The sequence below is a fragment of the Oxyura jamaicensis genome, chromosome 3, assembly GCF_011077185.1.
Source record: "Oxyura jamaicensis isolate SHBP4307 breed ruddy duck chromosome 3, BPBGC_Ojam_1.0, whole genome shotgun sequence".
In the NCBI taxonomy this organism is placed as follows: domain Eukaryota; kingdom Metazoa; phylum Chordata; class Aves; order Anseriformes; family Anatidae; genus Oxyura; species Oxyura jamaicensis.
In genome coordinates, this window is record NC_048895.1 from 110,965,588 (window position 1) to 110,991,972 (window position 26,385).

Consider the following 26,385-nt stretch of genomic DNA (forward strand, 5'->3'; position numbering starts at 1 on the left):
TAACGTCTTATTTTCTAGATCAATGTTTCATATTTGTGTTAGGATTAAAACAGTTTGACATTTTGAATACAAATATTCATTGTATTAATTAAAAATAATGACCTAGAAAATGCTTGCAAACTAACCTAAAGACATCAGTGAAGACATGACAGTTGTGCCTTATTATCATTATTAATGATATATTTCATTAATGTAAAAACGTACATATAAACAAAAAAATACAAGTAAGAACACATTTTATTTTTAAAATACTGTGAAATATTCAGACCACAGAAAGGTTCACACAGATATCAGAAGACAAAACCAACTGTTGAAACATTGACTTTTCCTGTGAAAAGTAAAGGGTAGCTTTTGCACAGGTAGATATTTGTTCTTTTTAGATACACGTTAGCCTTCTGCTGCCCACGCAGGGAGAAGGCAAGCATGCAAGAGGTGAAATCCTGGAGCCTTTGAAGTATAGCAATACATTTTTAATGAGTTTGTTCCCAGGGTTGTTCATTTGTACATATAAACTGCTAAGACCGTATAGTTAATTAAAGGTACGGTAATTTTCATAAATATGTATATGATATGTGAAAATTAATGGTCTAGAGAAATGAAAAATAATAAGCTAAATTATAATAATTATCTCTCCTGAAACCAGTTCAGATGCGCAGCTCACGCTAGTTAAGAGACACCACTCTCTGTCATAGGGCAAACTATCACAGAAGACAAAGTAAATAACCACCAACTGTTTTGTTCTTAAAGAATGCAAAATAAAAATTAGAACATCCACAGACAATAAACGGTGGTTATTTAATTTCCAGTTCTGTGTATTTTTTTATTTTTTTTTTTTGGTGATTTCATCCCTGAATTTCAGGCTGAAAGAAAGAATCTGCCCTTTGAGAGGCTCTTGGAGGCAGCTCTGCTCTCTGAATCCATAAGCCCTGTTTTAATGTGTCACAGATCAGTAAAACAGCATGCAGATGAACATCAATTCCCATTCAAATTTTGGCACCCTAGATTACATCCTAGTTTAACCCGAACAAATTAATCAGTGGGAATACTGGTGTGGCTTTCACCAAGTGCAGTGTATCGAATAAATGCTTTTATGTCCCTGTGTGAACATGCTTTTGATTTCCATTGTGAGACAGACAAACCAGTTCCCATCGAGAATCTTCAGTCTAAATTATATCCCACTATTTCCAGTTTACCTAAAGCCGCATCATCTTTCCTCTCCTGACCTACGCAGTTTCAACAGCGTATTTCCAAGATACTTGCCAGCATTCAGCCTTTCTTACATTTACATTCAAAGCTGGAAATGTTTTCATGTTTTACTTTTTACATGGCTTTTCACAGCAGTGCACGTGGCTTTACGGACCCCCGTCATCCTGCACACTACCACTGGGGAGCTCTTGCTCCAGATATTTCGGTCATTAGCCAGAGAAGCAGCTAGTACCTTAAATTAAAACAGACCTTTGATTTCCCACTAAGACCTCTAGAAGAGGAATTCGCTTCAATTCTTCCGCAAAACTTTACAACTTTGTCTTCCCAGTGCAAGCCGGAGCCCTGGCGCGGCTGTCATTTGAAGTGAAGCTGCATCGCGGCCCCTTTTGTTCTCTCCTCTCCTCCGCTGCCTGCTCGCTGCCTGCTGGCTTGCAGGAGCGAGCAGGATGACTTGTGGTGACAGCTGTAAAGTTGCGGATGGGAGCAGGGAGAGGGAAAAAAAAAAGCCCTTGTTCGGTTAGGAGGGGTTTTACATCTCTCTGTTTCCATAACTACACAGAAGGAGAAAAACATGCTTCTTTCATGCTTGTCTAGATTTGAAATTGCCTGTTGTCAGCCTTTCATGGGTTCAGTACCTTTGCGGGTTTGTCTTAGCAATATTTTCGGGTTATGAAATTATTGTGAAATTTGTATATTAGCTTCAGGGTTGGAATTTTGACTTTCTCCCATTCACCATGTTTGCTGAGGTGTCCCTTTATTTTCATTTGTATTTGAAATGTTCTAGCCAAGTCTTATCAACCATCTTCATTATGGGAAAGTCATTCAGCTCGCAGAATAGTGTTTATAAGCATGCTTAATTCCTAGAGAGTCCATAAATTTTAATACTCATTACATAAATCTTGGTCCTTTAATCTTAACAGACTTTTTAAAAGTGGCTTTTTTTAATACAGAGTTTGGTAAGGCAGCTACTTAAATGCTTCCTGATAACTCGTTCCTCCATGAATAAACAACATTTGCAGTTAAATGGTTTCCTACATTATCAGCCAGTCACAGCTCGTATTGTCTTGCCATACTGTAAAAACTCACTATTCAAGAAACACAGATACCAAGAAAGAGACTCTGCCAAGAATTATGTAAAAGCTATTAACAAAAATACCTTCCAAAATGTTTGTTTTTAAATGCAGGTTTACCCTGCTAAGGGGAAACATGAGTTAGGCAGAAGGGATGAGTACATTTTACAAAACAATCCCTGAACAGCTACAACAGTGTTAAACTTTGAAAACTTTGCAGTGCTTAGAAAAAAAAAAAAAGGGGGAAAAAAAAAAAAAAAAAAAAAAAGGAGAAAAAAAAGAAAAGTCAAGTAGTCAATTTTAAAGTCTTTCACATCTTTAGGACAGGTATAATCTAGAGATTTGAAAATGTGATAAGCAGAGAGATGTTCAAAGAAAATCTTACAAAAAGTATGCTTTTTTACTGTGTTGTACCATGTTCCTAAAGCTAAAAAATACATAAAATTCAGTGCTGATTCTGTCTCCCCAGCCACTCATTCCTGCTCTCTCCTGCCACCTGCCCCTGCTCCCACCCCCTTTTCTCTCTGTGCTCAGATCTCTCGGCAATTACACCCCAGCTTATGGGGCATAAAACCATAGCTTATTTGTCCTATTTTCCAAACCTGCTGCCATTTATGATACTGAGGAACATGAACAGCCTCGTGTTTAGGTATGATTATCATTACTTCTGTAACCACGAGCACAGCCCCTGACACGAGCTGAAGCTGCAGAGCGGAGAACCCTTGGTGAAGACGAGTTGCTCTATTGCATGGTACCCCAAGGGAGGGCCTAGAGTTGCCTGGCGGTGTTTTCATTTTTTTATTTTGCATTATTCGATTTCACCTGTCTGTTCTGATAGTGTAGTGGATCACCGGGGCTCGCTATGGAGATGCAGTCTGTATAAAAGAGCACTTCTCTACTGTATGAGATGCCCACTAGACGAGGAGGTGCTGTCACATGCATTTAACCCAGTGCATAACATATGCCTGATGCTAAGCCATCCACTCAGAGTATTGGCCTAAGTGCTCAGATTTACTACTTTATTGTCTTTAGATGACGTATAGTATCTCCTTAAAGTAAGAGACTCCAGTCCCAAAGATTTGAGCTCTTTTTATTTGCTTTCATTAGGCATCTATATCCTGCAGTAGTGTGACATGTTAGAAAATAACTGTGTCACCGTTGGTCAGGAAAGATGGACTTATTACAAAGAATTGGCTTAATTATACTGTGGTATGATTTAAGAAAAAAAAAAGAGTCCTGCCCCTGTTGAAACCGGGCAGCACTGCCTTTGTTTAAAACGGGCAGAGGGCACACAACTTCTTGCTAATTAATGTATGTTAAGTGCTTTGAAGTCTTTGATTGTCGGGTGTTATGCCTTACAGTGGTATTTCTTGTTCTGCTCTCTGCTAATATCTGCAATTTGTGTTGGATGCATCACTGCTTTATTTTAAGGGAGCTGTCTTTTCTTATTTTCTTATTTGGGGAAACAAGCGTTTTGCTTGCCTGCTGCATGTACGCACGCGTGTGTGACTGATTGCTGTTAATACACAATTCACAGCTTTTGTTCTTCCACCACCAAAACTGGTCAGCCTCTGACTGTGGCTGACATGTAGGGGCGCCTGTTGATTACGCTATTGGTTTCACAGATGGGTGCTTCTCATTCAAAGCCTTCAAAACTAGGAAACGTTTAGCTAATGCCTTGCACTACATAAAGAGATCAAAAAGGTCTAAAAGCTATCTGCTAGTCTTCTGCTACAAGCAATTAGGATAATACTGAATCCAGCCCAAATCACGTAGTAATAAATATTTTAGCCATCCCTTAAGCGTGTATTGATATTCAGGGCTGTCTGCTGGTAAACAAAACAATCAGAACTAAATTTCTCTTTGAATCTGGGCTATTCTGTGTTTCCACCGCTCACAGTTTTTTTTTATTTTTTTATTTTTTCTTATTTTCCTTCTCTTTCTGTCTGTTTCTCTCTCTCATTTTGTCTCCAGAGAAAATTATTGTCTGCCTGGAAATCAAGTTACAGTGCTAACTGAAATAGTGGCATGTTATATATGGAACAGGGGGCCAGGCTGGCAATTTGCTGGGATCCCCTGGGGTTTGTTTGCCTTGGCCAATATAGAACAGGCCAATATGGAACAGGCTGCAGCCAACTTTATATTTGATCAGAGGTGAATCTTGGGGGAAAAAAAACTGCAGATCCTGTTACAGGAAGCTCCATCTTCATCTCAACATCTCAATGGGTGTTTTTATGCTGGATCATTTGGTCTTGCAACTTCTGCTTGCAAGGACCACAGTCTGTGCTGGAAAACTAATCAGACTGTCTCTATATTTTTTTCTCATTTTTCCTGTGCATCCAGATATGTAATGTAAATGCAGATAATTTTCAAAGCCAGTCACATATGCTCCCTGTGCATTTGTAACCCCGTATGATTATAAATTAGCAGGCATAGATACCATAGAAGAGTTAAACTTATAAATCAGAGTGCCAAAGGCATTCTATCCCCCAAACTCCTTTTTTTTTTTATATATATCATTTTTATGCATAAGCTGTGATACCGGAATCTCTCAAAAGCTGCATTTAAAGGAAATTTTCTAGAAGTTAGGGGTGTAGTTCATCTATGAATATAAACAGAAAATGTGTTGAAATAGTTCTGTGGTCTAACATTGGGAAATATCAACTTTATAATGTGTGAAGACATCCTTGAGGTACCTCCTAATGTCAGTTCTAGTGATGATAATAGCCTGAAAATTGTTTTCAAAACACGATAGTGTGACTTCCCTGGGTTTTTAATACATATTGAAAGGTTCCATTTACACATGGAGTTGCAGTTGTCTTCCTCAAGTGAGTAATCACTGCAACTGACTTTGCTGACCCTTTCTCATCGCAATAAGATGAGAAGAAATTGTCCATGTGAACAATGAAAAATTATTCAGCACAACAGGGCATCTCACTGCCAACAATCCTTTGAGTAGAATATTTGATAATATAGAGCCACATATGTTTTGTTCAGTATAGGATTTAAAAGTATTTCCCCACTCTCAGCATCTGTTACTGTTTTCTGTCGTAGCACAGGTGTATAACAGTGTCAACAAGACTAAGATCTAGACAGGTTGGGCTGCACCATGAAGTCCTGCTGCCATAGCTGCATCTGCTTGGAGTACGACAAATTCACACCTCACGTTTCACATTGCTGTGCTGCCAAAACCCAGCAGAAGACAGCTCTTAGAGGCTTTTATTCCAAGGCTGGTGTAGCCGTACCAGCAGTGATACCCCTCCGCCAGCATATGCCCCATCTTCACTACAGAGCGTAGCTGCGTAGCAGAGACTCTGCGGGCCACGGCCTTGCTGGGCCTGTGCCTGGTGCTGTAGCACTTCTGTTGTCAGTACTGAGCTTTTATCGGTTCCTTTTAGCTGGTTTTAGTGCTTATGAGAACAAAATGTTCAGGAGATGGCCGCAAGCAGTTGGTGGTTGCTCTCAAATGCCTTTGGAGCAGGCTGGCATCCCGAGGAAACTCCATAATCAGCACAGACTGGAAGAGGAGGGCTGAACACACCAGTACCATGCAGTCAGTTTTTTGTACCTCTGTCCCAAGGCATTAGCAGCCTTTGCACTTCATCACAGTGCAGGGGGAAAGGGCATCACCATCCTTCGGCTTCCCCCATCTCGTAGATAAATGACCTTGGTACAGACAAGTCACAGCTTTGTTGTGACACATTCTGCCCTCGACAAAGTTCAACTAGAATTGAGTTCAATTGGGAAAAAAAAAAAAGGGGGGAAAGTATTTATCTGCAACAGGTTCTGTTGTGTCTGTTCTCCAGTTATTATCTAACCTCCCTTAGTGATCCCAGGGGAGAGACCCCCCCACATTAGAGGACAGTGCATCCTATCCAAGGCTGTGCACGAGACATGCTTCTCTCTGTATTTGGCTGCAGGGACAGTTCAGACAACCAGACAAATGATTTTTAGGGTCCAGGAAAGAAACTCAACATCTCAGGGTAGTAGTATCTGAGGCATCCTCGTCTGATTCCCACCAGGCCTCCCTCATTCCCCTTTTTCTCTACTATTACTCACTTTCAGATCAAAAAAAGGGACCTACTTCTTGTTCTCAATCCCAACTCTGAAGCTCTTCTCCAGAGATATGTACTAGTCTTCGCACGGCTTGGAAGATGATGTAGCCAATGGTGTGTTTGTCAGCTGGGAAACAACCAAGTCCCTGCCTGATAATCACAGAGACTCCAAGGGATGTTGTTCACTGGTAGCTGAGTTTGCAGTGTCAAGATGCCCCAGCGGAGAATAGGACAGCCTCAGCTGCTGCAAAGCCAAGTGCATCTGTGAAACTCCATCAGACCGGCCTAACAATGCAATTAGGCATTTAGTTTCCTAAAACAAGGTATTTAGTTACCGAAATACCTCTCTACACAGCTGCTTCAAGCTACAGATCAAGGGTAGATATGGAGCAGCTTTTTGGGTGCACTCCCAGGCTTTGGGCTTTGCAGTTCTCTGTGTGTCTGGAGGTGCTGCAGTGAGGAGAAACTTGGGGAAAATTAGAAGGTTTTGTGTGGTTCAATAAGACAGGTTCACTGTGGTACGCACTGTCCCGTCACTCGTAACTCCTAGTCAACTGCTAGGTATTTTGCTTCATAATTTAATTTCTTGTGGTTTTACACACCATTTTCAAAATGCGCAAGTGCGTGCAGTGCTGGCACTGAATGGTTAAAATGCTTGTTTTGCATAACGAGAGCTTAACCTTGGGAATTAATCTCCTTAGTTATTATGGCAAGAAAGTAATTGGATTTTCCTTCTGGTAACTTCTCTTGGCTTCCCCACATTTTCTGTACCGATCATGAAAGCAAAAGGCTGCCTGGGTAAGCACTAGTCTCTTGCATGTTCTTCACAGGAATAATTAGTGATGTTTCACCAATTACCCTTTGCAGTTCTATAATAGGTTAGTTTTTCCACACAATTTAAAAAAAAAAAAAAATAATAACTATTTGTAAAAAATGTTCTTCCGTATTTCAAGGCTCTTTATGGTTTAGCTTTTGCTGCCCCTTTTTAAAGCCTCATTTCTCAGAATTTAAGCTGAAGGAAAGAGTTCTTCATTAAAAGTGGAAAGAAACTTGAGTGCTTCTAACTTGCCACAGGAATGTGCATTAGAGAGGATCTTTGACTGTGTCTGCAGTCTCCACTGTGCCTGAAATACAGAATAAATAAACTTGGGGAAATAAACTTGGGGAATAAGTTCCTTGTTCATTTTTATATCCAATCATAAGTCATTAAAAAAATTAAATAAATAAAGATTTACTATATAGTTTCTGTTCCCTTTACTTGATCTACACAATTACACAGTTGTTCTTGGTCCTACATTTGATCCTAGCCTTATGGACTCTTCAGTTCTAATTTGTCCAGTAATTAAGCTGAAGAAAATGTAGTGCGATGGGTGGAGCTGGGGACCGCGAGCCAAAGCATCTGAGCTCTTCCTTGCTCTGTTAGTGACCTGAGGAAAGTCACTTACACCTTCTGGCCCGTATTGTCGCTGGGACTCTCAGTATAATTATGTTTAAATCCCCCCAAGCAACGAGATGAAGACTAAAATGGCAAGATAGAGAGCACATCCTTTGAACAGCTCCGTGGAGATGTTCGTTTACAGGTTTCAGGTCAAGTCCCTTTTAGGTTCTACTGCTCTGTGGTTTGTGTAATTATGCAAGAACGTGCTGGTGGCTATTAAGCACTTCTTTATGAAGAAAACATTCAACCAGCCTTTGACTGAGAATGATTTGGCATCAGCAGTGATGAAGAAGATAGAAAGGACTGGCTTTGTTTCTCAGATCCCCAAGCATGTGTGGACCTCGGGGGAGGAAGGGAGATTCCGTGGATGAGTGAGCATTTCCTGTGATTTACTGGGAAGGGGAACATTAGTGCCCACTCTACTGTCATCCTTACACTTCATTTGTAGCTGGATGTCCTTAAAAGAAGAAATCAAATGAGACCAAAAGCTAGCAAACAAACAAAAGCACGGTAAGAACAAAGAGACCAGAGGAATAAATAAACAAGAGGAAATAACCAGCACATCCCTTTCTGAGTCTTTCAGGAAATTCCATTTGCAGGAGAAACAGCAGAAAATTAGGAGGAGCCCAGAAGAGGGACTAGCAGGAGACATCTGAGATCATTTTTCACTGCCAGCACTGCACTGTGTTGTCTCTCCTTTTACAACTCATCGGCAGGCATTATTACCTGGTGAAAAAATTTGTTTTGCAACTCATCCTGAGTCCTCATAAATCATTAATGCCTGGCTAAGCACAGTGTGAGCATTACAAATACTCAGAGAATGAGGGCCCGTTCTGATATAACCTTGTGTCCAATACTAATGCCTGCTAGTTATTTAGCAATACAAAGGGGCCTCAGCTAGAAAGATCGATGAATCAATGCAGTCTCCCGACTCCCTTCTCCTCTCCACCTGCCTCTTCTCTTTATGGTTCAGAAGCTGAGCCACAAAAAATATGGGACTGTTTGTAGCCATCTCTCTGTGGAGGGCAGTATGATGAGTCAGGGGGGCAAGGAGGGAACTATGGCCTCCAAATGGCTGTATGGAATGGGGGAGCTTTGGTTTCTGATTAGGGCTCGTTCTGGTTTCTGTTTTGTATGAGCCAGATTGCACCGCTGCTCCAGACCTGCTTTTTGTTGTGCATCCCTTAATGAATGCACGTGGCATAAAACACACTGGAGTGTGTAAAGCACATAGATGGAAACTGTGCCCAGGAACTGCAGGTCTGGATGTAATCAAAGGGTGCTCAGTAAAGTCCAGGTAATCAGCCTGTTACCTGGGGAGCCATTTGGGGACTTAGATGTTGAAACTGGCTCTCACAGTACAGGAGATAGCACGGAGAGCACAGCATCCATCAGTGCAGTGGCTGAACTTTGTGTCTTACTACTCATGGCTATTCTAGTCATGATTTCAAAGATGGTCTCTACTGTCCTTACCCCGAGCACACCTCCGAAAACTCCCAGCCCATTCAGAGTGCAGCTAAACCCTGTTTCCTCTTCTCTCCCGGAGCACAGGATCCATCGGTGTGGTTACTATACATTTGCTGTCTTCGAACACTAAAAATAATTGGTCATAAGCTTTAAAAGGAGAAAACAGAATGAGGTGAGATGGAGATTGACCTCTCGTGTAAGTGTAATCTTAAACCCGTAAGAGTTAGGCTTGGTTGGAGCCTTTGTCTTGAGAGGCTTCTGCAGGGAAGATTGCAAAAGGCTGCCACAGGAACTTGAGAAAAGGAGCTTGAAAAGGAACATAGGGAAAGTGCAAAAGTAGTGGGTGGAGGATAATAGACAGGCAAATTTGAAAAGGGGAATGACAGAAAACAAAAATGAAATTAGGTAGGGGTTATGAGAGAGTATCAGAAAGTTCAGCGGGGAAAGTAACTGTATTTAAAACACAAAATCATAGAAAGTTAGTATGGAGGAAAATGTAGTTGGTTTAAGTGAAAGTGGGAGAAGGGACAAGACAGAAATAAAAGTCAATCATACATAAAAAATGACAGAAACTTACTTTTTCCACAATTCCCTCCAAAAACATGCCACAGAGAAAGCACCTAGTGCTGTTCCTGTGACACTAAAGACACCAGTCACTTTGACCCTAAAACAGGTAAAACACCCATTGTGTCCAAAGTTTCCTTGGTCTTTAACTGAGGCTGGTGTCGTTATACTTCAGCTCAGATAAATTCTTTAAAAATAGTCCCTGCTATAGCACCCACAGGACAGAGTGGTTTATTTTCCTCTATTATAGATCTGACACAACCTGCTGTTATTTCTGTGCCCTCTCTAATGATCTGCTTGCTCTCTGGAGAGCACTGACCCATTTCAGCACAGAATAATTAGCCTTTCAGACACTACTGTGTTTCCATTAAATAGACATAAATGTGCAAGGTGACATTTATTTACTTAGGCCTGAAAAATGTGCGCCACAGATGCAGGGGCTTGGGAGAACTTTAATTTATTTTAACGCAACAGTTGTATATTTGCATGCTTTCGTGTTGTTTAGCCACTAGTGCTTCCTTGAAATGACTCTTGGTAGAGATTCACTGGGGGGACCGGAGAACACAACGATTATTTAGGTCTCCATTTCACCATAGGGCCATTTGGCAATGATTTGGCAGCAGAGTCCCAAAGCCAGACGCAGGGGCTTTAAACACAGTTATAGTTACCCACCCTTCAGCTCCTTTTTGCTTTGTGTGAAGGGGGACTCCATGTAAAGAAGCTTTTTCAAGATTTACAGATCTGTCTGAAGAGGAATGTGTTTGGGATGTTAAACCGAGAAAATGAGAACCTTGACCTATTGCAAACATAAAATAAAACCAAAATCCTTCAGTATTTAAAATCAGCTCTTTTATCATCTTGATCACTGGCTTCTGAACAGCCATGCTACTGCCCAGGTGAAAAGTATATTATTCATCTTGATAGCCCCTTTGGTCCACAAAGTTGGAGGGAAGTCTTACCCTTAAAAGTCCAGCCAGTGTGTAAAACATGTAGGTTGCTTAGTAGCTCACATCCACATATGAAGACGTGGCATGCTATTATTTCATTCCGTTAGCACCAGTAGGCTTTATAAAAAGGAGGCATCGCACAAGGTAGGTGCTTTATTGCAGGATGGAAACACTTTCATAGGTTATTTTAATCATTACGATTCTTTTATGATGTGTGAAAGTTGATTGTTGCTGTAAATGAAGCCATTGAAGGCTAAAAAATAAAAATGCTGTGATGGTAAAAATCCTTGGAGTGAAAAAATGGGAATTACTATAAAAGGCAGTAATTTATTCTCTGCGTGAGATTATTTTTTATCATAAGAATGCTTTTAAACTAATTCTAAAACATATACAATTGTAACCTATATAGTTGAGGTATATTGCAAGGTACAATGATAATTTGGTTAATTTTTTTATGCACTGTAATTTATATTTATTTATAAGTACTATTTTATTCTGTTAACTGAGAGGCTTAACACATTTTACTACGTTAAGGATAAGTTATTTTTGCAGGTCTTGTGGTTTTATTATTTTGACCCATATCCAGTTCATATTACATCATAATACCATATTTTTGCTACTATTATTCTAGTATGTTCAAAACTTATTTGCATTTGAATAGAAATTCATTAGCTCTTGTTTTTTATTATAACAAATTATTTTAACTTTTCCGTGATAATGCATTCTCTGTGTTTCTGATTTGCTGATGCTGAAAGATTTTGTTTTCATTTTAACCCTTCCAAATTTAGGATTGTTTTTGCTTTTTTTTCTGTATATATTTCCGTTGTTTAGACCTACTGGTTCCTGCTTTTTCTTTTTCTTTTTTTTAATATGTTATGTTTGTAACTTCTGACTGTCTGTGTTGAGCCAATCTTACCAACAAAATTATCAGTTGTTTCCTGTTTCTCTACTTCTTTACAAAAAAAAAAAAAAATGAAAAAATATAAAGTAAAAATAAAAAACTCTTAATGGGAACCCTGGCACTGTCTGTCTTCTCTGTTCTGCAGAAATGTTGAAGGAGTTGAACCAGCAACGCAGAGCGAAAGAGTTTACAGACCTGAAAATTATTGTTGAAGGCAAAGAGTTTGAAGTCCACCAAAATGTTCTAGCTTCCTGCAGCTTGTATTTCAAGGACCTGATTAAAAGGTTTGCCTTCCTTCCAGCTGTGATCTGCTCTGTTCTTTTGTAGGGCGCATTTGTGTCGCTTTTTTTTCCTCCCCTCTCTTGCAGGTTTATGAAGATTGAATCTCCTGTCACAGAGCCAGTAGCCATTCTTTCCACCTCCTCTGAATGTATTTCCAAACTGAAACTCAGATCCATTTGTTACACGTCTGACTCGTACAGTGTAATTATTTCTGATCAGTCGAGGCCTGTTTTGGCCGAAGAAAGTGTTCCACCACTGAGACATCTAAGATTTAAACTGAAGTACTAATAGTGACTCAGACCACAACTAAAAACTCTTGCTGTCGATGTTTTCAAGGGACTCCATCACATATGACAGAAGTTTATCCTTCAAGCTACAATAAGCCATCAGCATTCTGGTGAATGATGCTGAGACATCATGTTAATAAAGCATTTTGAGTATCTTAATCCCTTCACCCTGAAATCTTTGTTACATGCTTTTGTGTGGCTTGTAAGGGCAAAGGGATTGATATTTTTATTATTCAGGGACTTATAAAAGAAGAAAAAACAGCTGATGAGTTTCTTTAGAAAAGATTGGAAATAAGACAATTTTCTGGTCAAAATATAGCTCAGTCTGCATTGTAGACAAAGAGTAGTTTTTTTTCCTACAAACACCTAGCTTAGAGTAGGTGCAATATGTACATTTTCTAAACATCATGTCTCCACCTTCGCATTTTCCCCCTCTGTTTCTAGCTGATTGATTCTAAACAGTGCATGATAATCTTTTTTTTCCATTACATTGATTTTTCAATTTGTATGCTTCATATACTCGCATAGGAATAAATTGGTACTCTCATATTATTAGTAAGTTAGAGTAGCAAGTAGGGAGAAAAAAACCATGAGGATAACTTTCATTTTTCTCTCAATCATCAGCAAATTAATGCAGCTGCTGATTTTGCCTTGCAGTATTTTCCTGAGCAGACTGAGCCTGGACTGTGCTAAAAAGTGGGATTAAAGAACATTTTGCTTGCTTCAAATCCTGTATTTAAATTTTGCCAACTAACACAATAGTGACTGTATTTTATTTCAGGATGGCATATTGGCTGGTATCTCCTTTCAGTGTATTATGTCCTTTTGCACAAAGCTGGTTTTATAATTATGGATATATATTACATTTCTATGATATAACTGTGCTGACTGCCTTATCAATTATTCATAAAAAATATGTTGGCCTAGGAAGCATGTCTTTTCCCCTCTGTAAATCTAATGATTGCTAGCTGTAGCTATGCCAGATCTCTCCTGTCCTTTCTCTTCTGTCTGCTCATTATCATTTAATAGTTAAGGCTAGAGTATATGCTTTTAGGGTGATAAGGTGTAGAGTCTGGATGGAAACAACATCTTAGAATTAACTTATAGAAATCCAATAACTCACTGGCCAAAGACTGTCATCTGGATTTTGCTACAAAGGCATCTGCTTGTGTGTATAAGTCACCAGGCAGCATCTATTTCTAGAAGCACACACTAGAGGAATGTTGCTGCTTTATTATTTTGTTACCAAATGGAGGTATGCTTTAGACTGAACTCTGTTTTGATTTGCACTCATTTAAAACCAAGACATAAAATTAATATATATATATATCTTTTAAAAGTGACTATGAAAGCAAAGCCTTAGATTTCAGCATTTATTGTCTTTCAGTTGTTCACATAAAGCTCACACATGATGCAAGAAAAAGGGAGAGGTTTAGCCCATTTGCCAACCTCACCATTTTTTGCCTTCTTTCACATCATCATCAGCAATAAATATTCCAGAGGTCGATTTGTGTCCACAGTCAGGTGTCTCCATCCCAGTTGTATTCCATATATAACCTCACTTGCACACATGTAACCTTGATGAAGGCTAATGGAGTTGCACAGGTGTATCCAAGGCAAAAATACCTGTTTTACTGATGATGATGCTTGAATAGGGAAAAATCCAGCTTGATGTCTAGTTGAGTTTGCAAAACTGTCAGGTGAGAAAAATAAATATTCACCTGTAAGGTGAGCAAATGTGTCTTTACAAGACAATATTTTAGGGGCTACAAGGTGGAATTTCAGAAGACCTGCTTTTAAGAGGATATTTGCAGTGTAAAGCATAGTCCTTTTAGAAACCTCATAAAGTCAATGAAAGCCAAGGACTTAAGTTGTGAGAGGCTATCGGTATTTTTTAAGATCATGCCCTTAATAATCCAAAATCATTATAGTTCACAGAGTCAGTATGTTTATAAATATAGCATGTCTAGACTCCTCTCCTGATATTTGTTAGCAGCTCCTTTGAGATGGTGCTTAAAGCTTAATGTGATTTATATTGCAATCTTTGTATTATTATAGAAATCAAAACAAGAAATGACATTTTTTCTTGAAGAATAAATGGGATCTCTTTATGTTGAATATATTATAAAAGCCATTTCAATCAGCGCATGCTAGGGTTAAACTCCGATGCCATTCCAACTGGAGGCAATGGGTTAGCAGAAACGTCAATGGGAAGATGATCTATTCATGGTGGTGCTATGCACATCCATATAAAGATGCAGAAAAAGAATTATATATCTTTCAGAGTATTTACTTCAGCTATTCTTTGCCATGGGCTAGTTATTGTTAGCCTCATGTTCTGCCATTGATTCCACTGTGTGTTGTACTTGGTATCTGACAGTAGTGGTGTCTCAAAAGAATAAAAATGAAATGTTCAAAACCAAATAAGATCAATTATCCCCTCTTCAAAAAACAAAACATAGACAAAAAGCATAATAGAACTGGAGGTACTTGCCCAATAGCAAGGCAATTTGATGAGAATGAATCATGGTATTAGTAGGGAAAATAACATGTTTTTAGTGCTGAACCAGGTTTGATTGACCAAAACAACTCTAAAATTATTTATACTTTATGACATAAATTTGGCAATGAGAATACACTTTGTGACCCCTTTCTTTCTCATATTTTGGTCCTAATATAGAAAAGCTCTTACTCCATGTGATTTATCTTCAGCTATATGAGCACAGCCATCTTGAGGCTAGGCTAGTCCAGTCCTGAGCCTGAGGTCAGCACCATGCCAAGCTGTTGGAAATGGGTTAACCAGCCCCCACTAGGAGCTGCACAACACTCAACCCTAAGCCAGGGCACAATGTTCTTGATCAGCAGAAGCTGATCTTATGAAACACTCAGTCCTTTTCAGTGCAAAGTCATCTGATAAGGATTAGGTATTAGGAACAGCAGGTGTGAAATGTTTGTGATTTTTGCTGCAGTTCACTGCAGCCATGAAGGGAGAAAAGAGAGGTGCAGAGGATGGGTCAGGACATGTGAGGGTGGGTGTATGTTCAAGGCTGGTCCCACTGAAGGACATGCTGCAATAACCTCAGGGTCTGTGGGGATATTGCTACCTATGTCAGGAAAAATTTTATACAATATTAAACATGCTTTCAGAGTGCTAGGTTTCCTTACGTTCTCTTTGTAAAATCCTCTTTAAAATACAGTCATTTTCTGGTGGATATTAGTGCCTACTTTATGACAGGTATGGGGTTGAGTACTTGGCCTTACTGCTTGCTCCTTCAGCCATAGAGCATATAGAGAAGTTGACGTACTTCATCTGCACTTAGGAAAATCATATGGTTAGTCAGCTTCTTCAGACGCTGACGCATACAAGATTACTGCAGTATGGGACTTTAGGAGAAAATGGATGATAAATAGCAGCTGGAATGACCCCTAAATACCATCTTACATATTTTGAGTGCACCACTAACCACAGTTGCTTTCAGTCTGCCTGACTTGGGCTTCTAGTGCATACCTATGTTTTAGGTACTTAAGAACTCAGCCTTCCCAAAGCAAGGCTCTAATTTCTGGTACAGGCAATGAAGAAAAAAGCACCTTCAAGGCTTCCAGAAAGAGTCCTATCTTCTAATTCAGGTACCTGTGTGCAGGCAGGCAGAAATCCCTCTGGAGCAAAAAGAGGTTATTGTCTCTTGCTGTTAGTCAAACAATATTAAGGTCCAAGGTTGGAATCTAAGACAAGTTTAGTCTAAACTCACCATCTCAACTCCTGATATAGTCTGCAGAGAGGGAGGCAGAACTCTCCAGGAGGCAAGACATCTCATCATAAAATTGGTATCTTAAGAGATGAATTGAAGGATGAGACTATCCCTTTTCACTGTTAATAAAGAGAGAGCCAAGGTGATTTGGTTAGACTACAAATTTATGGTGAGTGTTTTGCTTACTTAAGGGGTTTGCTTACTTAAGGGGTCCAGCCTGAGCTGGCTGTCTACGCTTCTTCTACAGTCAAGAGGAAAGGCAGGAGTGTCCGGATGGGAATTCGTCCCCCCTTTTGGTAAATAGTATGGATTGCCTTCTGGAAATGCTCGTTTTTCATTGCTCAGAGAGAAAGACTAGTCACCCAGCTTTCATTAGACACTTAAATCATAGTTGGCTAAAAGTATACAAATGATTTCTTCCAGAAACGTGTTTGTCTGGATGCTGCATACATACGCTTAAATATATACATAAAAAAATGAGAGGTCCATCAAGATCCACCTCAAACATGTCCCTCTTAGATTTTCCTATTGAAGCCAATGTTGTAGTTTTAGCTCCTTGGTTTGAGGAAGGAGAGAAATGAGATCTGTGTCTTTGTATCTGCCGTGGAAGAAATGGATGGAAGATGTGTGTGTTCTGTGAGGAAGGAAGGAATGGAAAATCCCATGAGGAGGCGTCATTTTGTCCAGCTGCGTTTGGAAGAGACAAATGCAGCTGTCAGATAAATGGAATGCCTGATATTTCTGCAACAAAGAAAGTTGCACCGGAACATTTTAATTTGCTGTTTTCTTCTTCCTAATCCACCCCAAAATGCTGGAATCTCTACCAAATATGACATTAATAATAGAAAGTACTTGACATAAAAGCTTCTTCTTGGCCAAAATGCTGGCTTTTATTAGCAGTCTTTAGTTTTATTTCTCTGTGGTCAGTTACTAAAGATACACAGATCCTGTCCTGTAAGCTTTATCTTCTCAAGATGTCCTTTTAATTATGCTTTATAAACTTGAAGACATACAGGCTGCCTAATTCCGGTAGCACAGAGCAGTAAGTCACATACGCAAAAAGATTCAGTCACGAAGCAAACATTTCTGATGCAGTGTAATCTGGCAATGCGGTGTTCACCCTTCTTTTCCTAAGGAGCAGAGCCAGCAAGTTCGTGGCCAAATTGCTTTTCCACTATACCTTGCCTCTTTTTGCAAGATTTTTTTTTTTTTTTTTTTTTTTTTTTCTGAAATAGGGCTGTATATACTCTTTTAGGACTTGGAGGCAGACCAGGAATGCGGGAGACATAAAGCATTTAAGGTGAGAGGACCAAATTCCTTTTGCTTCACACCTACGCTGAAGACAGAGATGTCATTCTGCATTTTACACCATTGTGAAGAAAAGCAGCATTTGGATGCAAGACAGAGAAACCTGCCGCTATCCATCTGAAACAGTCTGACAAAACTGCAAAAGCATTTAGGTGTCTGGAAAACAGACTGTCTGGTTTGTGTTTACGTTGTAAAAAGCCCAAAATGAGAAATAGCAGATGAAAGAAAAATCTACTCTTAGTGACCCCTTCGTGTTTTCCTGCCTATTAAGAAGCTAGCTTTAAACTCCGGGAGAAGAGTAGGCAGCATTTCTACATCTGCATGCTCCAGCTCCATTGTAGAACAGAACAAATGTGGAAACAAATTATAACATTTCTTTGAAAACAGAGAAATGGGGAGTTAAAAATACAATGTTTGAGTCAGATGCCAGGAGATGTATATCATATGTAGACAGTGCCAATGGTTTCTGCTAAACCATTTAAAAGAGCCTAGGAGAATGGGAGGTTGCACGGGAGCATGAAATATCTTTCACCCTTTTACTGCCAGGGTGCAGGTGTAAATTATGCTATGGACGACATTTTCTCTTAATCGAGGAACTGATAATTATATTTTGTTGGGCACAAAATCCTGGCAAAGGGAAACAGCTTTCTGCATTTCATGCACCCCCTTTCGTGAGCATGCTTCGCTCTCTCTGCCTTGTCGAGCAGCCACACTCACACCCGCGTGTCAGAGCTGCCTGCTGGGTTTCAAATTTTGCAGCTGCCAGGCCTTGGAAAACATGTTTTCATCAAGCAAAAATGTATGGGCTTCTACCTAAATGAGCTGAAGCTTACAAACATTCAGTGGTGCTGCCGGACTGCCAGGCTAAGGAACCACAGCAGGCGTCGCAGTCCAGCTCTTTGCAGCTCAGGGAGTGGGGCCATGGATTAGGAGGGCAATGGTGGGGGCTGGACTCTGGCTCTGCAAAGAGGGTCAGATCGATGGGCCCTGTTCTGGAGAGAAACCCCGGCAAGAAGGGCAGAAGGGCTCCTTTACAAGCCTGGAGGTACAGAGCTGAAGCTTCTGCCTTGTAATGGCTGCAGCTTGCCAAGGCACTGTGCAGAATTACTTAACATCTCGCTCCTCTCCCTCATTGACAGCATCTCTATTTACCATAGTTTGGGCTTCTCACTCACCTAATTTCTAGACACAACTACAAATCCCGCAAATCTTATCCTAGGAATGACATGCTAATCACTTCTCTTGCTCTGGCCGGACCTACGTGCACGCCACGCAGCTGTCATACAGCCAGAAGTATGATGCTGCTGCGTGCGACCCACCTCTATTGCCTTACATCTCACAGCACCGTCTGAGCTCAGCTGTGTCACAATATTGGGGTGAAAGGGAGCGGTTATCTAACGAGGTCCAGTTAAAGCTAAACAGATCAAAGACGAGGGAAAAAAACTTCCACGGTATAGAGACTGGAGCTATGTTCTTGAAAGCTGTCATTTTGGGCCCTTTCCAAAAGGAAGCCTTGCCTTAAAACGAGAGTAATCAAATCTCAGACTCGAGCATGCTAGCAGGTAGCTCCGGGGATCAGCAGTTCATTTCCTTTTATTTAAATCATCAAGGATTAGCCACTGCTGGGTTGGGATAATGAATTTGAATTAATATGACCAGGTTATGATCATATCAGGTTAGGATCCTGTCTTTTTGCTTGTGCAGCACTAAGCTCTGGTGACTCCGGTGCTCTGAGCAGTTGCGCGGGATGGTTCCAGTGCCATCACTGAGAAGAGTGGCCTGTCCTTTTCCGCATATCCCGTGGCCGGAGGTGATGTGATGTGATAGATTATCTTTTCTTGATGTCCCAGGCACAGTCTGGTTCTGCACATACCATAAACAAGCACTAGCAACACACTGTAGCTGAGTGAGAAAAACCGGTGCCTGACAACATTAATTCTAATTACTGCAACGCAGATTGGGATCTTTGGGCACTACCATAATCGTAGTAGTAGTAATAAATAATAATTGTGGTTATTATTATTTTATTATTGTTTTCCCTCCAGACATCCCAGTGATGAGAAAGAACCTTGAATAGACTTACCTAGATAATTACTTGTATAAATTTCACTACATTCCTAAGAAACAGATTTATTAGCTGCGTAATGCCAGCTCTCTGTAAAGCTGGTTTTTGATAATGCAATAAATATCATTAAAACAAATCAGATATGAATTTGTTAAGCTTTAAATTTGATGAGAATAAATGTTTATTGTCATTTTACTTTAAATTTTCATTCCCATGTGATCCACCAAAACCAGTTTACATCTTTTACGTACCTTTAACAAACCTTGAGCTGTTTTGCCACATACTGCTGAATTCGGCAGCCAGAAATAGTTACAAGCAAGTTAGAGCCTGCTCTCTTAATAAATTGGCCCAGCTTTTTCTTTCTCCACCGGAACCTTGTGAGAGCCTGTTTATTCTCAGCCCCTAGCAGAAGTCCAGGTCATGAATGCTGTACTTCCAAGGGCACTTGCTATTCACTTGTTCATTCACTTGCAAGTCGTTCTAGCCAGCGTCTTGAGACTCGTCATCTTCTTTCTTAAATCTCAGCAGGGAGGCAGATTTGTGCCTCAGACTGGGATCTCCGACACTATAGCCGTACAGGCTGCCACTGATCCCGCTCCTTTAGAAACAGTCTTTACCCAGCAATTAGCCTCTGTTCCCTCTTTGAAAAGCATTAAGGGTATATACCAGACGTGGCTCTTTTGTTTGTTTTGTTTTACTCCGGCCATGTTTGTGAACAAAAGCATTTGCTGATAATCCCGTTGGTTGTTTTGGTTTTGTAAACATTTCTGTGACGGTGAATTAGCAGGAAATCTGGTGCGTGCCCAAGCCCACAGCTCTTCATTTCCCTGATTTTCTCCTGATATAGCAGGTGCAAACAGACAGCATTTGACCCTAACACGTTAAACCAGTCTTGCCAAATTTTGTTTGCCTGGAACAAGGAACATTATTTGTATCAACATCATGGTAAAAAGTGAGTGAATGGATTTGTTGGTCAGGTAAATTTTCATGACAAATTTGCAAGCCTGTGTTTAAATAATGTAATTTATTTAATCTTGTGATTTTACTAGTTTTTTATCGTAATCATACAATAGCACCATTACAGTATATGTTTTCTTCTCTCATGAGACGGATGGATAGTGGCTGAGGCTCAAAGATAATATTTATCTACAAGATGGTATAACGAAGGCAGAGATTTGCAAGTTAATACATTCTGAGCTGATAAAATAATTCCAAAGGAGAAGCAATGCTAGGGTGTAATTTATTTTTTTAAAAAATCCTGTTTAATAGAACATTCAGTGCCTTATGACATACATATTGCAATGATGTTGCTCTATAAATGTCCCTTCCTGTCATCATTTACATGATGGATTACCTTGCAGCTGCATAAACTTGAACAACTCAGTAAATAACCTGTTACCACTCTGCACATGCATCTTGGGGTGTATGTTGTGGAGATGCATGTTGGCCTGTTTGTGCATCTACGCTTTTATATCTCATGAGGCTGTAATTATCATAAATCAAGCTTTTAGTTATAAAATACTACCTCCAATGTAGGGTACCATGTCTGTTCTGTTCATAGCTGAAGGTTGGCTAGAATATGAAGTTTTTTGGTTGTTTCTCCCAAGATAAATAGACATGTGGGTTTTGAACCATTTAATAACTTTGATGATGATGAAAAGTCAAATAGTGGACAGTTAAGATGAAGCAACACTGCACTCTCATTGCCTGGAATTTCAATGCTTGAAGAGTTACATTCCACAGAAAACAAGATATTCAGCCTAAATTGTATAGACTTGAACAGAAGTTTTTAATGAGCACATAGCTAACAGGCTGTTAAGCCTCATGAGAAGCTGCCTGTCCCAGTCTGGAGTCCTTTTTAAGTAATCAAAATAATTTGACAGAGATAAAAAGAAGTCCCCCTTCATTTAAGTGTTTCATCTTACATAAAAATCTTATATTTCCTGTTTTCTGTAGACTAAAACACCGTCCAGGGAACAAAGTAATTTAATTTGTTGGGTTTTGTTTTATCCTATCTATCTTGGTAGCAAGTATTTTGCTCCAGTGGAAAGGGAACACAATTAATGTATGGTAAACATTCATGTTCCTAATTATGAAAGCAAGCCAACAAGACCAGGGTGTCGAGCTCATGGGGCAGATCCTGGGAACATGCAAGGTGCCAAGGCCAGGCTGGTGCATTGCTTTGGTCCATGTAGGGAGAGGCTGGCCCCAAAATATGTGCCTCCAATGCCTTGCTTCATGATGGCTCCTGCAAGTGTGCTGGCAGCCCTGCAGTGTCCTGTTAGCTCCAGCACGTACTTTTAGCAGAGGATATTCAGATTCCTGAGCTGTATGGGATCCTAAGCAGTAGATAGACAGACATAACATTTTTCTTTAATTACAGTTCCAGAATTAGTATGATTTCCCATTTCATATAAACAAATTCTGAGGCCTGTTTACTAAAGCACAATACAAACAAAACTGAGGCTGTATTACAGAGAGATCTCTTTGCCATTGTCTCTTTAGGAAGAAGCAGGTAATGGTGGCAGGCCCTCTGCAAGCTAACATGAGGGACCTTGGATGGGGAGAAAGCAAACGACAAAGTCCCCTGTGCCATACGGTCTTAGCTTTGGTGCCTGGGGAAAGCACACAAATGGTAATCCTGAGAGTGCCTTTATTTTACAAGATAATCATTTCTTTCCGTACCCATCTACATCATACCTTTGAGACTACAGCACAGCGAGTCATATGGCTTCAGATGTAAATAGGTGTCACAAACTCTGTCAGTCCTCCTGTTCCCCACCAAGCAGTCTGGGAGGAAGTTGAACCAACTGTTCCTAGTCAGTAATGTACATTTACATAAAACGTTTCACATTTTTCATGTTTATTCTGTGCAGATGGCTCCATTTTGAACATCCAGAATTTGTTTTGACGTTGTGACTGTAGCTTGTAAACAGAGAGTTGGCTGGCATCTGTACCGGGTAAAGGTAGCTTTTCGCATTTGATCTGAAATTGAGGGAGGCTGTAGCCAAACCATTAGTCAGTCAAAATAATGTTGCAAGCCGGTTAAAGGCAGCATGTCCAAACCATGAGGGAAGCCAAAATTAGAGGTGGTAGCGTTGTCCGTAAGTTGACAAATTGATGCACTAGCAGTGTTTCACTTACACAGCTACTTCAGCTAGGCTCTAAATTCAGCTTTGCAACTCAAAGCATCTCACTGCTAAATGTTTTGAACTGAATCACATGGAAGTTCTTTTAAGTGAATGTGTTGATAGGAATAATGCAGTGAAAATGCATAGATATGCAGGTATTTATAACTCAAGGTGCAGAAAACTCAAATTTCTATTAAGTATGAAAACACTTGTGCTAATTCTTCTCTATGCATCTTACATGTGTGGAAATTATTTTGAAGGATAAATGAATGCCAAAAGTGTAAAGTCACCACCTTTTTTGTGGTCAGATGCATGTGCTCCTAATCTTTCAGATCAGGTTTTAGCGCCATTTTTGTTGCTATCAGTATTTATACATTCTACTTTTTGGTATACCTGAGTTAGCAGAAAGGAACATCAATTTTGTTTTGTTATCTGAATGTAGTTGAACCAACCTTTGCTTGAAAAGGCTCCCTGTATCTGTCTTTAGTTTAAGGAATTAAATTGAAGGATAGGTAGCCAGAGCATGTTCAAAGGCCTTGGCCTTATTTTGTTTGGACCTAATTAATTATTCCAGACAATACAAAATATTTTTCCATAAACCCCCCCACCCCTTTCCATTGAGAGTGTATATGTGCTTCCTGCTTATCTGGTGGTTCAGTGCTGCATGCACATTGCACAGGTCTGTCACCTTGCTGGAGAAAGACATGATTTGTAAATCTGAAAGAATTCCCCAACAGCTACTGTAAAATTAAGCTGTTAAAGAGCCCTTGTAGCTTGTTTAAATGTAGACCCAAACAAACCTCTTTACTGTTTAGCCCAAGATTAATCTTTTAAAAGTCCTGTTCTAAATCACTTCCTAATTTTAATGAGTTTATATATCAGCCTTTGCCAGATTTTTACTGTAGCCATTCTCAAAGATTACAGCAATGATAAAGTAAGGGCTAAAATTGTTTATTATATATTATTCTTCAGAAGCAAAACTTTTTCCCCCAGAGGCTGTTGGGAGAGTCATTGATTTTCTGCCACAATGTGAAATGTGTGACCTTTATAATATGAGCAATGATTACAAGGCCAATAAAATGACATCATTCTCTTTAAACTTCAGAGTTCGCAGGGCAAATAGCAGCATGTGCCACACTCAGAGATGTCCGTGGATGATAAGTGTACATTGCCTGGCTTCAAGGGAGGTGGAAGCACTAAGCAGAGAGGTTTTCCACCCTGAGAACACTCCATGTTTGTTCAGGGGTACAGGAGCAGGAATTAAGCTCTGCCAGGTTGAGCTACAGTTTTTCACAGTTCTTAAAAAGTCAATGAGGTTTTCAGGGTTAGTGTTTTTCAGAGGGACTTTTTTATCTACTAATGCCACCGACAAAACTCCTCCTGATGCAAGACAGGATCAGATGTCTGGGGCACAGCTGTATGCTTTCCTACCTATTTTCCCCAGCCAAATGCATTTGCAGTTACAAGGCTAAATTCTGATCTTGTAATGCAGCTTTACTCGTTCATTGCAGTTCCTCCACAGTAACTGACAGAAGGCTGTGTCCCAAATCTATAAAGTACAACACTGCACAGAGCATATTGATATTCTAATACGTATGAAAACTAGGAATGGAGAAAGCTGCCTGAGTTCTAGTGAGGCTTGGAAGGGGATTCCACAACCTGATTCACTGAAATCAATTAAGAAGATCAATTTCTGGAATCTCTATTTCCCAATTCAGTCACATTAGCCTGTTTCCAGACACAATTTTCTTCCGTTCCTTCAAAAACTCATTTTCAATCCATCAGGGCCCAGTTCAACAGCTCCCCACCCATTCTCCATCTTGTGCTGCTCCACAGGAGCCGGAGCCCCTCAGGCAGACCGGGGGTCTCAGCCACCTCTTAGAGGGCCTCAGCCACCTCCAGGGGGGTCTCAGCCTCCTCCAAGGGGCTCTCAGCTGCCTTTCAGGGGGTCTCAGCTGTGCTGGGCATTTGGTTGTGCTGACTGCGGGGCCATGCTGCTGAAGTGCTCACTGCTCAGGCAGCATGAACAAAACAGCACAGCACATGCGAGCCATCACAGAGGAAGGAATAGGGATAGTTTTCTTTCCCATTTCTGGCTCATTGTGTAATATCAATAATCTCTGTAGCTTTGTATTATACTTGCTGTAAGTGGCTTTAGTGATTGATTAAACACCTTAGCTTTTCTTTGGCATTTAATCAATCGCAGCAGCAGTTTATTGCTTGGTGCATTATAAAGTAAAAGAGATTATTACTTAATTATTCTGAAAAATAGCAGCTTGCAGTTGTTGCTAACATCCGTACATGTCTACACTGGCATGGGTGTCACGTCATCTCTTCCTTTGTGCCCCCTCATCTCTGCTCTGGGAGAGAGCATGTGGTTCCCAAGGCAGCTGTCACCGGGTCACATGCAGTCGTTCCCACAGCCATCACCAGCATAGTGCAATTAGTGGTACTAAATAAATAATTGCTTACAGTGGGGCTCCCTGCAGTGCAAAGAGCCTGATTCTGTTGCTTGCTGGATACCTCCAAATCTCACTTAAATTCTAAGCAACATGCTTATTAACGAGCCCACCTGAATGTGAATTTGCTGTCAGGTACTAAGCACTTCTGGAAACAGTTCAGCAAGAATTACATTGGTACCAGGAGGCATTTTGATAGCCCAAGGTGCAGCAGCGGATGTGTGCAAACTGGAGATAAATCAGATACAGGGAATGTTATTGGTATGTGAGCAGGTGAAAGAAAAAATAATATCTTGTGACATCCTCTTGAGGATCCAGGAAATGGTGACTCTTCTGTTTTCGCACCCGAGTGCAAAACTGAATCCATATGCAAGAATTCAGATCAAATATTGTGCTGCGATAAAGCATAAGGACTCAAGGTACACACATCTGTTCCTGTAGGGATGCCATAAGTACCATAGTCCATACATACCCTTATCCATCTGGTTGTGGAATAGGACCTAACCCACCTGTATTCCCATGCAGAGAGACAGTCCAATCTTAAGTATTAAAAGTTTGGGTTCCTAGCTTTGCCCCTGACTTTGTCTGTGATCATAGGCAAGTGATTTTCTTTCCTTTGACTCAGTTTTCTTTTGTGAATGGGAGTAACCATTGTTCACTACCTTAGAGAATCACACGAAATGAAGGACTGCTAGCTGCTCCCCCATTGTGATCAGTGGACATCATATACATCCTTTCAAAAGAAAAATGAAACCTTTTTAAAGCTTTGATCCTGAAAAGATTCATATTAACCAAAGTAGTATGCTTGACTTGAACAGCACTAGTCAATGGCAGACCAGAGACAAAGCATCCACCAGAAGTTTTAAGCATTTCCCAAAACAATTTTATGGGTTATAGGATGGAGTGGGGGGAAGTGGGGTGGCCAGTTCATCGTTTTATTATGAGGGAATAAAATTGAAGCTAGTACGTTGTTTACTTTTGCTCCATTGTGGTAGTAGAGGTCTGACCATCACCTTTCTAGGCAGCTTTGTGAATCCAAGAGGTTGGTAGTGCTCTTGCTCGTGCTTAAAGCTGGCATTGCTTGTGAGTAGTGATGCTTTGGCCAGTCCATGTAAGTCATGCAGAATCATGTGCTGGTTTTGTGTCAATCGTGCAATGGCTTTTGCAAGTACTCTAGCAGAATTGGAGCGAGCAGACGTTGACTGTCCAGTGACTAGGAGAAGTTCATGCTTCTTTGAGAAGGTGCTAACCTTTGAGATGGTCCTAACCATTAAAAGAATTTATTTTCTTACTCCAACAGATTTCCCCTCCCCTCCTTGATGTTACAAAATTTATTATCACTTTTGTCTTTCAGGTGTAACCTGTCTTTAGTGTTGCAGACACATCAGCCAACCATGCATTAAGAACTGGGCCCTTACTTTAATTCAGTATAATTTTCTTTTTGTCCAATAATTTC

The 26,385-nt window shown here is 40.2% G+C and overlaps 1 protein-coding gene across 13 annotated transcripts in view; it reads left to right on the forward strand.

Moving 5' to 3' along the window:
* KLHL29 (kelch like family member 29) overlaps positions 1-26,385 on the forward strand; it is a 390,896-nt gene that overhangs the window by 310,025 nt on the left and 54,486 nt on the right. For all 13 annotated transcript variants that reach the window (XM_035321012.1, XM_035321021.1, XM_035321009.1 and 10 more), the window contains one exon: positions 11,794-11,932. In XM_035321012.1, coding sequence (XP_035176903.1) covers positions 11,794-11,932 — 139 coding nt within the window. The remainder of the gene's footprint in view (positions 1-11,793; positions 11,933-26,385) is intronic.